Source organism: Brassica napus, unplaced genomic scaffold (genome assembly GCF_020379485.1).
Source record: "Brassica napus cultivar Da-Ae unplaced genomic scaffold, Da-Ae ScsIHWf_3051;HRSCAF=3852, whole genome shotgun sequence".
In the NCBI taxonomy this organism is placed as follows: domain Eukaryota; kingdom Viridiplantae; phylum Streptophyta; class Magnoliopsida; order Brassicales; family Brassicaceae; genus Brassica; species Brassica napus.
The window spans coordinates 1-14,844 of record NW_026016291.1 but is presented as its reverse complement, the minus strand read 5'-3'; the positions used below and the strand labels follow the sequence as shown (position 1 = coordinate 14,844).

The 14,844-nt window shown below is 33.4% G+C and overlaps 1 protein-coding gene and 1 pseudogene across 1 annotated transcript; both read right to left on the bottom strand.

Moving 5' to 3' along the window:
• Positions 1-1,099: 1,099 nt before the first annotated feature.
• On the bottom strand, positions 1,100-2,197 carry LOC125602956 (putative F-box protein At3g22650). Its single transcript, XM_048774279.1, has one exon. The coding sequence runs from the start codon at positions 2,195-2,197 to the stop codon at positions 1,100-1,102; it is 1,098 nt and encodes a 365-aa protein (XP_048630236.1).
• Positions 2,198-10,963: 8,766 nt separating this feature from the next.
• Positions 10,964-13,506, bottom strand: LOC125602959 (annotated as a pseudogene).
• Positions 13,507-14,844: the final 1,338 nt, after the last annotated feature.

Sequence of the window (14,844 nt, the reverse complement as noted above, 5' to 3'; positions counted from 1 at the left end):
TTAGTGCTACCATTCTACGTGGCTTACAGAGATAGCAGCTCCATCGTATTAAAATGCTCCCCTCCTCTGTTTTTAAGCTCTGTTTGTTTAAAGGAATGAGTTTTTTGTTTAACTTTTCATGGTGTACAACAACTTTTGTAGGTACTTAAAATCATCTTTTATAATTGATTTTCTTGCTTGCATGCCATGGGATATCATCTACAAGGTAAAGTTTATAATATTCTTTGATTTCGTTAAGACATAAGAATCAATTACCTATTCACAAGAATCGTCAAGCTTATATTCGTCTAGCTCTATTGCACTCACACCGCCGCTTGTATCTTCTATTACTTGGCCACCACGCTTCCTGCTTATCAAGAAGGTACACCTGGATTGGTAGCTTGAAACTGGGAGATTACAGTTAACGCTAAGTTTCGTGAGATCGATCTCTGGACTCGGTACACCACTTCTATGCACTTCTAACATTTTGTTTGATGCTTCTTTTCTATTCACAATTTGTTAATTTAGCTGGAAGAATATATCTTTGGATCTAAGCCCTTCCCAACAAATTTTGAGAATAATACAACTTCGTAGCGTGTGTGATAAAGGAATCATCATGGTTTAAAAACATGATTCATATGAGCTTGCTCACGTATAGTGAAAATTTGACACTAAGACCATCATTAACGCAGGGTTCTTAGTACATGGTTCTTAGCGAAATATAAGAACCCGACTCTTAACTTTTAACTCGGCTCTTAAATATTTAAGAGCCGACTCTTAACATTTTCAGTTAAAACTTAAGAGTTGGGTTCTTATATTCCGCTAAGAGCTCCGTCCTAAGAACCCGTTAATGATGCTCTAAGTGAAACTAATAATGTATCTTCACTGTATAAACAACAACTCTGGACCAAACAAAAACAAAGCTCAATATCAGGTCTAAATTCTCCAATAAGTGTGAGCCAATACGCTATGCAAAAGTCTACTTATTAAAATATTTAATTATATAATATTAATCCATAGTATTAATACGTAACAGAAGAAGACAAGCTTAAAATTAAGCGTGCCTGAAATCTACCAAAAGCAATCCTCACAAGTCTCATTTATGTGTACACTCTTGTTCTTAATCTGGAACTGGAACTAGGCTTGGAACATATACATGATTACAAGATTGATCATGCAATGTACGCGTTATTGTGGCCTCAACTTGTTTGTCTATCTCACCCTCACCCATTACGTAAACATCTGTGTACACATATGCCTCGTTGTAATCTACTTCCTCGACCCATAACATAATCTTTTTGGTCTTGTGGATGCAGTATGCCAGAAAACGACAATCGTTACGGTAGGGTAATATTGGGAGATGAGCGAGAGTTACGTTGAAATAGTTGCTCCACGAGACATCCCCATCGGTCAACTTGTTTGTAACCCACACCTCAATCTTCAAATGTGTATGTTGTTGTAATAAAGAAAGCCTATCTCCCCCGTAACCTGACAAGAGTACTCTATGAACAGTAAACCCATGAAAACGATCTGTTTCCTCTGGAACACATATGGGCTTGAATGTTTCTGTAGAAAAATCAAAACTTTGGATGAATTCTATTTTGGAGTCATTACTCTTTGTTTGAGCAACCCAATACATGTTCCCATTCATAGACATAGCTTGGCACAGTCTATGGTATTCGTCCACAGTAGCTCTAACCCTTCTCCAGAGTTTGGATCTAAACTCATATATCTCAGTTTTGATCCCCATATCGATCCTCAAGATCTTGTAGTTGTCACGAGATACACTGTCGTATCCAAAAGCAAAGACATCAAAGTATTTGTAATAAGTCGAGGGTTCGATCCATTTGAGTCGGCTCACAAACGGATTCCAAACTGCGAGCTTTCGACCATTATCATGCTCACCTCCCTCATCACACTTACATAGCAATAATCCGTCACAGTGAATGATTGCTTTAAGGGTATAATCGTGTAACTTTTCTGGGGCTGGTACACATAAGGGAGCGTTATTGATCTTCATACTGGAGAGTTGTATTGCTTTATGACCGACTAGTATGCATCGTTCATGGGAGAGATCCAAAAGCTTGTAGATGAATCTCTTGTCTTTGATGAGAGCGTGCCAATCTTTGCTTACGGATTTGAATCGTACCAAAGATTCGATCGGAATTTTGTAAAGTACATCTTCTACTAATTCTAAAGGCAGTGACGGTGAAGTCATTGAAGTTTTGTAATAAAAATTATGTGACGATAGAAATCCTTTTATACCCTAATTGATCAATTATTTGAACAAAAACTCAGGAAGTAATTTCCTTTTCCTCTACGATTGGAATATAAAAAAGGGAGATATTCTTGAATGTTGGTTGATATTAATTTGAAAGTTATAAAAAAAAAAAGTTAATTTACCCTATATTTTATTTCATTACTTGAACAAAAAGTCTATAATATCTTTTTAAAAATAAATCCTCTTTAAAAAGTTCTTTTACAAAAAGGATATTTACCCTTATTCATTTTTATTAAATTATTATTACTATAATAAACTCTAATTTTATTTTTGGTTTATAACCACCATTTCTTTTTGTCTTTAACTTTATTTTGACCTATTTATTATTTTTCGTATTTTTTAGTTATTTTGGCTACAAAATTATTTTGTTAACTTATATACTTTTCCAATATTTTTTGTATATCTTCAACTGATTCACTTTGACAAATTGTGGTTTTTCGTTTCCTTTTGAACCTAACTGTACCAAGCTACGTAAACCAAACATTTGTACTACGAAAACCATCTAAGAAAACTTAGATAAACAAAACCAATATTAATTTGAACCGAATTAGATTTGACTAACAACAAAAATCTAATTACGTGAAATGATAGTTTAGTTTTATTATTATCAAAAAAAAATTACGTGAAATGAAACAAATTAATATTGTATGCAGTAAACCGAGGTTTCAGAATACCATATGATACTGTTTGCTACGATTTGCGTTTTGTAGCAAATTCGTGGCAAATTCATGGCAAGCTCGGTCCATGATAATCCACGCTTTGCATGAAGTGAGTATTTTAACTATAATGTATTTAAATATTAGAAACAATATTATCTTCTTTTTTTTTTTGTCAACAAAGTTTCATTATATTGAGTCCATTAGACAATTACATTTGGTATCAGACTTTTACAACAAAAGAGAAAGCTCATTTAAGACATTAGAAATAGCCCAAATGGAGAAACATCCAGAGAGTGCTCGTGCTACGGTTCTCTTTAACGCCACGTCTCTGCGACACGCGTCCTTCATGCGTTGGGCGGCAAACTTGGCCGCACCGCCGAACCAAACCACCACTTGCTTCCCGAAGACGCCTCTCGTGCTCTATCTCTCCTCCGTAAATATTCACCGTAAGCAGCAAAGATGCTTCATACAGAGAACTCTGACACCAAATATGAAAGCTTTCTACTTTCCACCGCGAAACTACGTGAGCAGAGAACCCTTCAATCACCGGAGTTGAATCAGAGGAAAACCAAATCAAGAGGAAGTGAGACTCTTGTCGGACCGCCATAAGACGCCAACTCTTCTGAATCTTCTTCACACATGATTTAGAGAATCCTATAAACTCGTCATGCCTTCCATCAGAGTTGCTTCGATTTATGCCATGAACGGCTAATCTGAAAACGAAGACTGATTCTCATTGTAGGGCTTCAAAGTGGGCGATGAAGAAGAAAGGTCTACTAACCCAATATCCAACGGAATATGGATTAAGAACTAAGCAGAAAGCAAAACAAAGATCTAAACTTTATCACACAATCCAAATAAACAGAGATAAAAGATATAAATTTTAAGAAAAGCTCTGATTTGGATTGAAAAACACAACAAAAGACATCGCCTTGCGAAAGTAAAGTCGCCTATGCGAAGACTTATTCGATTCGTAGATCGAAATATTATAACAAAAAAAAAAAAAAACAAAATTAAAAGATGGTAACCGGTGGCAAAGGCCACCGGCCACCGGTGATTATAACTCTGATGAAAACTTGTTTTTTAGAGAGAGGTGAGAGCGACTAGAGAGAGAGAGTATATTGGTAAACATAAACCTAATTAGAAACAATATTATCAATAGTTTTTTTCTACATTTGATTAATGATGGACATTCGAGTATCATTTGATTCAGTTTGGTTATGTTCAGTTTGGATTTTGTGGTTCGGTTTGGTTCGGATTTTGTGGATTCGGTTTGAGTTCTGATAACCCATTTAATCTTTTAGAAAATTAAAACTCATACATATTTTAATTTTCTCAAAATCTAAAAATAAAAATATTATATAACATATAATTTTGAATAATGTATGTAAAAATATCTAAACTTAACATAAAAATTGGTTTAAATTAAATATTTGGATAGAAAATCAATACATATTTTAAATATTTTTGATATTTTGAGTATAGTTTAGATATTTTAAACATGTACTTTATTTGTATATATTTACAAGTATTTTGGACAACATAAAAACATCTTATATTTTTGTATATTCATTTAGATATTAAATTTTAAAATAATAATATATTGAAGTATATTAATCTAATTCGAATATACTCGGACACCAGGTTCTGGTTCTCTAAATACAAAAATTTTGAACCCGTTCGGATATCTAATCCTTTGGATTAAAGTTCGGTACTACTTTTCAAAGTGAATTTAGTTCGGTTTTTGGATACAGATTTTGCCCAACCCAATATTTTTTATTGTAACAAAATTTTAAACAAAAGTGATGACACGGTTCATATTTATTTGGTCGAGGTTGTGTACACTTGGATTCCATCTACTTGTGTTAGGTGCGGAAACCTGGGACACAAAGAAAAAAAGGTGTCTTCTTCCACCCAACTCACCAACTGTTCTGGAAGTTAATGAAGAACTAAATGTGCCCGTGGTTAATATTGCAAACCTCCCACAAGAGTCTAGCATGTCATCACCCCAATCTACTACTTCTCAAGAGAAGTTGGCTATTATTGATGAGACTCTACTTCATTCTCACATGGAAATCATAGGGGATCAAGAGAAAATGGAACAATCTACCAAAGAGATAACAACTTTTCAGCAGGAAGCTACTTTACCTCTACAAGAGGTACCTTCTCCTCATTATGACTCTACTTTCTCACCATTAGCAGGGTACTCCTCTGCTCCAAGTTACAAAGAATTATGGAAAGTACTCCATCCAACATGATCACTACCGAGATCGCCTCGGAAGATGATGCTTCAATTGATTCCCAACCAGCCATAAACACCACCATCGATCCACCAGATCGTGAGTCAAACACTCACATGTTCACTAGGGGTGGGAGATCAATTAAACCGACCCAAAAGGTTCAAGAAATGGGGTGGACAAAAGTCAATGGGAGAGGAAAACATGTTTCAAGAGGACGTGTGGTAACCGCAACTCATTACATCATCTGAGTTTGGTCTGTGTTTCATTGTTTGGACATTACCAAAATATAGAAGTTTTCATCGGTTTTGTTAGTACAGGAGGATATTATAGATGTACACATCGATTCACAAGAGGTTACTTGGAGGGGAAGCAAGTGACACAAACCCTTTGTGATACAGTAAAATAACATATACGTAACCATATTATGCCTATAGTTTCAACAAATTATAACTTGTTTACTTGTAGTCGCTAGCTCTACAAACATATCTCCTATGAATTAGTTGTTGGTACTTTGATGAAGTTTGTTTATGGAACACCCAATATAAACTATTTGCCTTTACATATCCTTAAATTATTGTTCCACAAACTTATATTTATAAACCATTATAATCCGGGTTATAAATCATACAAACATGATGTATGTGGCAGAAGAGAGCCCTCCCAAAACAGAGAGATGAAGAGCGTAGGAAGAAGATAGCCCTCTCAGGAAATTCTTGGCATAAATCTTTAAACTAGCGTGGGAGAGAGAGGAGTTTCACGACACAATTTCAAAGTAAAAGGATAAAGAGAAACTGAATCTGCAGATATCTTTATTAAACGAGAGAGAGAGATAGAGAGAGTTTCACAGTGCAATTTCAAATAAAAGATAAAAGGTAAACTACATAAGTCCCTTGGTGCTAGATGAGTTACAATCTTCTTCACTTGAATCTGAATACGAAAGAACATCAAATTTGTTCTTGAGCAGAGGATAATCATTTACCGTAGTGGCCACGTAATGTGACCATTGGAGTTGTGACATGAGGATGTTGTAAGGTGGGCCTGATTTGTTGCTGATGTCTCTAGGCCTAGTTGTATGTTCTGTCTCTCACCAACAAAATCAAATTGTCTATCAGGCAAGGGATCTTCAGGGTTTTCTCCTTGGATCAATTTCGTCCACTTCCAAAACCCACTTGAAAAATCTCGAATGAGAGGGAACCTTGTATCCACGGCGGGTCATGAAATTCATAGAAGATTCAAAATCTTTATCTGCAGATACTAGGAGAACACAACAAGGAGGTGGATGATTGAAATTCAGAATTATCATTTCCGGGCTAAAATCGCATCGCCAACGTCTGTCACTCTTGAATATTCATCTTGACCCTTGAAACGATCTGCACGCTGTTGTTCAGTCAAGTCGGATACATTTGGAAAAGTATGCCCACAACCATCGCAGGTTCTTTTTCTTGATGGAACTTTGATAATTGTACATCTGGTATCCTGTTTGAAAAAGCGAGTCCTATCGTCCGCAATCTTTTTTTTTTCCCTCTTCTTCGTTGATAGCTAAAGCATAGTGTTCACCACAGCCACCACACTTTTGATGGTCATACTAGGATTATGCTTTTTCAAACCTTCTTCCATTTTCGTAAACAAGGTTTCTATGTCATATCCAGTGGGAAGCGGGGCATTGTCCCAATCCCGTATGACATGTACATCATCAGGTTGACTTTTTGTTGATACAACTGTTTTCCATCGCAAAGGGAGAAGCTGAGCACCGTTTAATTTGATAAACATGATGAAAGATATTTCAAATGGGGCAGATGAGAGGGATGTTTCTAAAATTTGGTGACAACATCTACTATAAATATAAAAAGAGTAACTTCTTTCCAAAACTGAACGCAGCCAGCAAAAGGATTATTTCCTTTTTGTTTAGTGTCCGTGCACGTTTTATATTTTTCCATTCCTTTTTTTTTTTAACGGCTATATATTTCCATTTTTCGGAAAAGGAAATCATATAAAAAAGGAAATATTCCTTTTGTTCGGAAATGGAAATTACTGTGTGCTGATATTCGATTATATATAGTAGCTTTTGTCACCATATTTCTTAGAACATATTTCTTAGAATCATCTCTATCATATCCTTTATCAAAAAAAAAAAAAACATCTCTATCATATCTCATCAAAGCATATGCATTCCCCGTCGAAGAAAGACAAAAAAGAGACTTGCCATGAAGATAGACATATAACATTATCCTGGTATCAGAATTGGGGGGAAAGCATATTTGCCAGTTTAACCACGGATCCGGTCAAATTTCAAAAGAACAGAATATAACACTTCATCAATCACAAATATAAATTTATATGAAATAAATTTGGTTGGTTCCGAAAATCATTCCACGTTTTGAAAACACATGTCAAACTAGTCATCAACTACTTAATAATGAATACGTCCAATTAATATTATTTGAGTCCAACTATTTTTTTCCCACATAATCTACTTAAAAAATAAATCAAATATTCTATAACTGCATCTAAAGAAATTATACAACTGTAATTCCATAACCGTAAATAAAAGAAACTACTTCTAAGTTGTATTGATACTTAGTAACGTCACCATTAATTCCAACTAGATTCTGACCAGCCCTTAAAAATCTATAATCGTAAATATTAATTGTAACCCGTTCTATTATATTATAGAATAATATGAATGTTAGTTAATTTGTAATATTTTATTTTTACCAAGTAAATATATATTTATTCAATTTACTATTTAAATTTAGATTTTTTCTTAAATTAAAATTTATTTTCTAAAGAAATTATTAAACTATATTTATGTGAATATATAGGGTTAGAGTTTGTTTTGAGAATTGGAGCCCAAATATATTATTGATTTCAATAGTATTATATCCTGAAATTTGGAATATGTTGTGAGTGCAATATCATATCAATCATATTAATAGAGTTTTTAGTCGGGGCCAAACTTGAACCAAATTTAGAAATATATGAATGAGACTAAAATTTTTTACTCTAAAACCCGAAACTCAACAAACCTGAACCGAACCCGAATGGATACCCAAACACCCACCCTTAGTCACTATTATATACTCCCTCTGTTCCTTAAAGTTACGTATTTTAGATTTTTCACACCTTTTAATAAAACACATTAAATTTATATATTTTGTGTTTATCTTTTTTCCATAATATTAAGCCAATAAAAGTCCAACCAATGCAATTAAAGTTTGCAAGTAGTTAATAAAATATGCATTGAAAATATGAAAAATAGATCTTTTTGAAACAAAATTTTTTTCTAGAATATGCAACTTTAAGGAACGGAATGAGTATCATATATGTGTCATCATATACTGATCATATTTTTATACGTACCATCATATAAATAATTATATAATTAATAGTTTTTTATAAGTACCACCATATAAATAATCACATACATATTATATTTTTAAAATTTAATATGAAATATAAAAACCATAATTTAAGTTGGTGTTTGAATTTTTCTTGTATATAAATAAACATTTTTCTTATAATGATTATTGGAAACTATTTTAGTAAAAATAAAATTTTGAATATATGTATACTTTTGAATGAAATTTTGATATAAATCAATTTTAAATATTATTTTGATTTGAAATATGAATATCGAGTAATTTTAGTTTTACTAAAATTTTTTATATAATGTATGGGCTTCTAATTTTTTTAATAACATGATCCATTACTTTTTCTTTTTTAATATACTGATATCCTTATTTCAAACAATTTTATATTTTTTAAAGAGTATTATCTATATTTCCAAACACTCCAAAATTTTTAATTTTTCTATTCAAGTCTCCAAACACTTCAATTTTGTACTTGAGTTTTAATAAGATACTAGGATAATACCCGCGTTGAACGCGGTTTTTTGTAGCTGAACCGATAAAAATATATATATATATACAATAAATGTTGATTATTTATTTTATTTTATTTTTAATTTAATATTTGTTCAATAAATTATTCGGGTAAATTCATTCTCATAAAAATAAATATTTTTTATTTATAAGTTTTTATATTAGTATAAATACATATATATCTCATATTATTATGGTTTCTTGAGATCGTTCACACTTTGTGAAAATATATCAATAATCTTGTGGTAAAAAGATTTTAAAGAATATATCATTGAACAGTTATATTGTCTTTTGACTTATGAAATTATATTTTTATTTCTAAGTCGATCTAATAATTTTCTGCAAAAAAGTTGATCTAATTATTTATTTAAATGTTATCCGTGCAGATTTATTATGGTGAATAACTAACTTTCCTTTACTATTTGATATTTATTCAAATAACTTTTAATATGGTAAATTAAGATTACCTGTGATAAACTATTTGTATAAAATCTAACTGTTTCTTAAGTCTTTACGTAAAGACTTAACAATTTTTCCACAAAATGTGGTATAATACAGATTCTTAACCCAATTAATATCCTATACTATTAGTAGATTAAGTAATTAAGTCAATATTAAGAAATGTATAATCAATGTGTATATTAAATGATAGAATTATGAATAAGTTCAAAACTTAAATGACAACTTTCATGGTGGATAAAAATGGGAAAACGTGTTATTTCCCCACGAGAAGTATCGTATCCTCCCATATGTCTCCCAAACTATAACTTCATCACATATGTCTCCGAAATAAAAGTTCGAAATCTATTTATCCATGAAAGTATATCATAAATCTTATATATTCCCGAAATAGAAATTTGAAAGCCATAATCCCATAAAATTAAATTACTCGGTTTAAACCAATAAATTAAAATCATTTTGGTTAATAAAACAGTTTTAGATCAATAAAAACCCGGTTAAGATCAGATTACATCAATCAAATCACAAATTATAAACCATGATCAGATTAATTAACCAAAACAGTTTCAGTTTATAGGTGTAATCTGATCTAACAAGGTCTTTATTGATCTAAAACTGGTTTAATTAAGCAAAATGGTTTTAGTTATTGGTTTAAACTGAGTAATTTAATTTTATGGGTTATGGTCTTCGAACTTTTATTTCGAGATATATAAGAATTATGATATACTTTCATGGATAAATAGATTTCGAACTTTTATTTCAGAGACATCTGGAATGAGATCATAGTTTGGGAGACATATGAAAAGATACGATACTTCTCGTGGGGAAATAGCATGTTTTCCCGATAAAAATAGAGAGCAGATGACAGATTTTCTCTTTTAGTGTAGCCGCGTCGGATTCTTTTTAATGCATGTGGGTCCCACATGATTTCCGGTTTAGTTGGTTGTCTGATTCGTTGATTGGTTTGATTGTTGTCGGTTTGGTTGATTATGGGAGAAGTAATTATTTGGCATAGTATCAACTATCAAGGGTTTCCATCATCGGTTCAATTCATCTCTGAAAACCGGTGACTCTTTGTGTTTCCATGAAACCGTTTGTGAACCCAACTTCGAAGAAGCCGAAGGAAGAAACAGAAAGTCAAATGATTGATAGTTGATCTGCAAAAAATCCACATGTTTCTTTAATCCTTTTTTTTTTTCCACTTTCTTAATCCCATTTTCATGCTTCTGACTTTTGACTTTTTGAAGGTTTTAGTTTATTATTAATGAGATGAATATGTTATCATTTCGACTTGAATAAACCATTACTAGTTATAAAACAGCAAGATATAAAACATTTAATAAGCTTGCTAAATTTTTATACAAAACATAAAAAATTAATACATAAAAACACACAATGTAGGTGATCCGAAAATATTAAAACCCTAAAGCCAAAGTCCACTAGACAAGACAATATGAACAACATCAAGTTTTTCATAAACACATAAGCAATCCAAGTTTATAATAAGATGAACCAAAGTAAACATCATTTCAACCAAATCAACCTTTGATTGCGTTAACTTCCGGAGGCACAGGAAACAGTCGTTTAACCAACCAATTGAGTGGTCCCAAAAGCTCAGCTTTCTTCCTCCTCCAGAACCATCGCTGCTCCGTACTGCTCATTGCGTATCTTCGTCGTTGCTGCTCTCCAATCATACTTCTCCGTCTCTTCTCTTGCCGCTTTTCCAATGATGTCTCTTGTTTCACTGTCTTCCAACAGTTCTCAGCTTCGTCACGCAGTCTTCCACATCTCCAGGGTTGAATAAGAACCCGGTTTTGCCCTCCTAAAATAACATGAGCATCAGAAACTCTTTACAATGCAAGATCACAGTTAATTGTATTTTGTTAGTTCGGTATAAGATTAACTGACCTGTTCTTCAGGGATGATATTCAGGGATTCCACCAGCTCTAGCTGCAACAACAGGAAGTCCTGAAGCCATGGCCTCAGAAACCACAAGGCCAAGCGTCTCTGACTCTGATGGCATCACAAACACATCTCCGCTCGCGTAAGCTTGTGAGAGTTCCTCCCCTTGTAGCATTCCAGTGAAAACCGCTGGCATTCCGGTGAACACTTCTCAAGATCCTCTCTTCAAATAGTTTTTTTTAAGTCACACAATGCTGTTTAAACCTCTTTAGAAAGCAATAATGGCTAAGAGATTAGTACCTGTATGGTCATCTCCAATGAAAGCAATCCGAGCTTCAGGCAATTTGTCCATTACACTGTATTACACTCAAATTTTAGCATTTTGATACACTAGCACCACCTAAAAGAGTGTAAAGCTACATAAGAAATCTAACCTTTTTAGAAGCTCCAAACTCTTTCTACGCCAATACGTCCTACAGGATCACTAGAGGCTTTTCTGGTTCACCATTACTGTTAAATCAACAAGCATTGAAGATTAGCACAAGGAAAGAATCTATATTAATAAAGACCAAGAGCAGATTCTATCTTCTTGCCTTAGCCTTATACGCATTTCTTGAGAGCGGAAACGGGGATTGAAGCTTTCTGAATCGACACCCTTATTCCACAGTCGAAGTTGATTAGCTTCAACATATAATAAACAGGAACAAAAGGTTAGTTTTCAACAATCCCAGAACTTGTATAACTAGTGTAGTGTTTTGATCTGTAATTCACCTGCAGTGCACCAGCTGCTACAAGATCTTTTCCAATGGCTGCGGAAGGAACTAAGTAAGATCAGCCGCTCGGTGAAGAAATCCTGATAAAAGTTCATTCGCATATTACTCGACAATAACCAGAAAAAAAAAGGTTGACATTTGATAAACAGAGTTCACATACTGATTATTGACCACATTGGTTGGACCAACCAACTAAAAGTGTATCTTGGATGTATCTGCACGTCAACACAAGCTTAATGTTGAGAAACATATTTCATAATTCACGAGTTAAAAACCGATAAGGAGGCAGATAAGGAGCTTACACAGGGACGTGCGTGTGGTAAGACATGACTATTGGTACAGATAGCATTTTTGCTATCGCCAGAGCACCAAATACCTGAAAGATTTTAAAATCAGTGTGGATTGTCAAATTCACACTTTTGGTAATGCTTTAGTCATTAGTGATGACTATATTTGTTTTTGTGGTTACCATAATCCCAGGAGAAGAAGCGTGAATAATGTCAGGCTTAAAGCGAGCAATTTCGGAGATAATTCTTGGACTAAGGGCAAGCGAGAGAGGAACCTTCTGGTAGTAGGGACAAGGGAAGCTGCATAAAAGAGAGTTAGCAATTTTGCAGAGTTATAGTTAAAATAAAATGGTTGGTACCTTCTAGATCCATGACTTTGGCTCCATAGAACTCTTCTGGAAACCTTCATGTGTAGTCACCACTATAACCTAACAAGTCAAAACAGTTTTGATCAGATAAAAACAAAAAGAGAGCAGCGAGATATTAAAGCTCGCTGAAAGTATAATTGGATTGAAAAAGTAGATAACTTTATAAGAAGAAGAAAAAAAAAGGAACAAACCTCGTCTCCCATTTCACGTAGATATCTATGAAGTTCGGGAATCTGTTTTTGTATCCTGACACATATCTGCAACACAAAAAATGTTTGTGAGCAATAAAAGTCAAGGATCATCTGCTAAACCGATCCCAAATTTCACAGAGACATTTCGTCGAACACAAACAGTCAATCAAGGGACACTTACGCGAAGGGAGAAGGCTCAACGAAGAGAGCAATTCTCCTGGGCTTGGGTATGACTCGGGATCGAGAAGTGGAGCTTCAATCTCCGATTCCTCACCTTCCCCTCTAGCTTCAGTAATAGTCATATCGTTGGACCCAGAAGATGCAGAAATCAATAAACTTTGACTTTTCTTGCGATCAGCTAATGGATGTGATCTCGGGGACAACAAGCACCGAGGGAGACAGGGGAGCTAACAAAAGAAGAAGAACAAGTGTTTGTGTTTGTGGTGGTCGTGCTAGGAAGAAAATGGGATGAGTTGGATTCAGATTATAGAGAGAGAAGAAGAAAGAAGAAGAAGAAGAAGGTTCATCTTTTTTCTTTTTTTTTCTCTTAAATTAATAGTTTTCGACAATTTGGGTCTCGTAGAAACAGATTAAAACAGTAACGTCAGATGAAGAAAAAAAAAATCAGATTTTATTTCTCTGTGTAGAGGGAATCTGAAGAAGAAGAATGTGTAAATAAAAGGATATCCTCTTGTGAGGCAGAGACAGATAGAGCATCATTTTGAAACGTTTTTTAGCATATTGCTTCAGTTGATGTCTACTCACGACTTCTTTATTTTATAAATCTTTAATATATTTCCTCTATTTTTAATAGCAAAACTATTCTGGATTCAGAACCAGTCTCTCTCTGTATATTTTTACTTATCTTTTGATCTTCTTGATGTTGACTCGAATTTGATGATGCTGAATGAACGGTTTATATACATTTGGTGTGGTTAAAGAATGTAAAAAAAAAACACTTAAACTAGTGATTACAAAACAATATTGTTTGCATCGATCGGTTGATATTTTCTTATAAATAATTACAGCCTTACAATGAATTGATATGTGCTGCTACTTTTTTTTTTTTTTGATATGTTGCTATTTACTAATGAGACAAAATTGTTTTGTGGGAAGCAGCCACTACATATGGCTTGGTCAAATGAATTGATTTGATATTTATTTTAGGTGACTGAATTATTAATTTAGCACATGTCCCACACAAATTGGCTGACCCCATGATATTTTCGAGAGACCAAATTAATCATCTATAAGCATACGTCTGAATCTGATTTATATGGATCCTGCGCACCAACTTCAATTCTCATTTATCAGATAATTGATAAAGAAAATATGCTTGTTTGTTAATTATTGACATTTTCATTGATACGTGAAACGTGAAACGTTAACGATGATGATTATAGTTTATAATAACGTAAGACAAAATTTTACTTAGTTATTATGTGGTCGAATGTGTTCGTTACGTATGTCAAATCATTAGCCAGCCTAATTAATTTGATTGTCCAATTACTTGAAGATCTATATAACATACACCCAAACCAATACGCCAAGACAACCTTATATATAGATTTCTTTTTAATATTTGCTTTAAAAATGCCGAAATAACAAAAGGAACAAAACTTGATATATACGGTATCGGAAATAGATTCCATTGAAATTCGTGCCTCACGTATAAGCATCTATCATTGTATAATATACACAACATGCAAAATTAATCTTACTTGGCTGTCCCACATGCATGTCGAATATCAGAACTACTCAACTTGGCAACAAATTACCGCACCTAAATAAACAAGAAGCTAGATTTTTGAAGAAACAAAATAA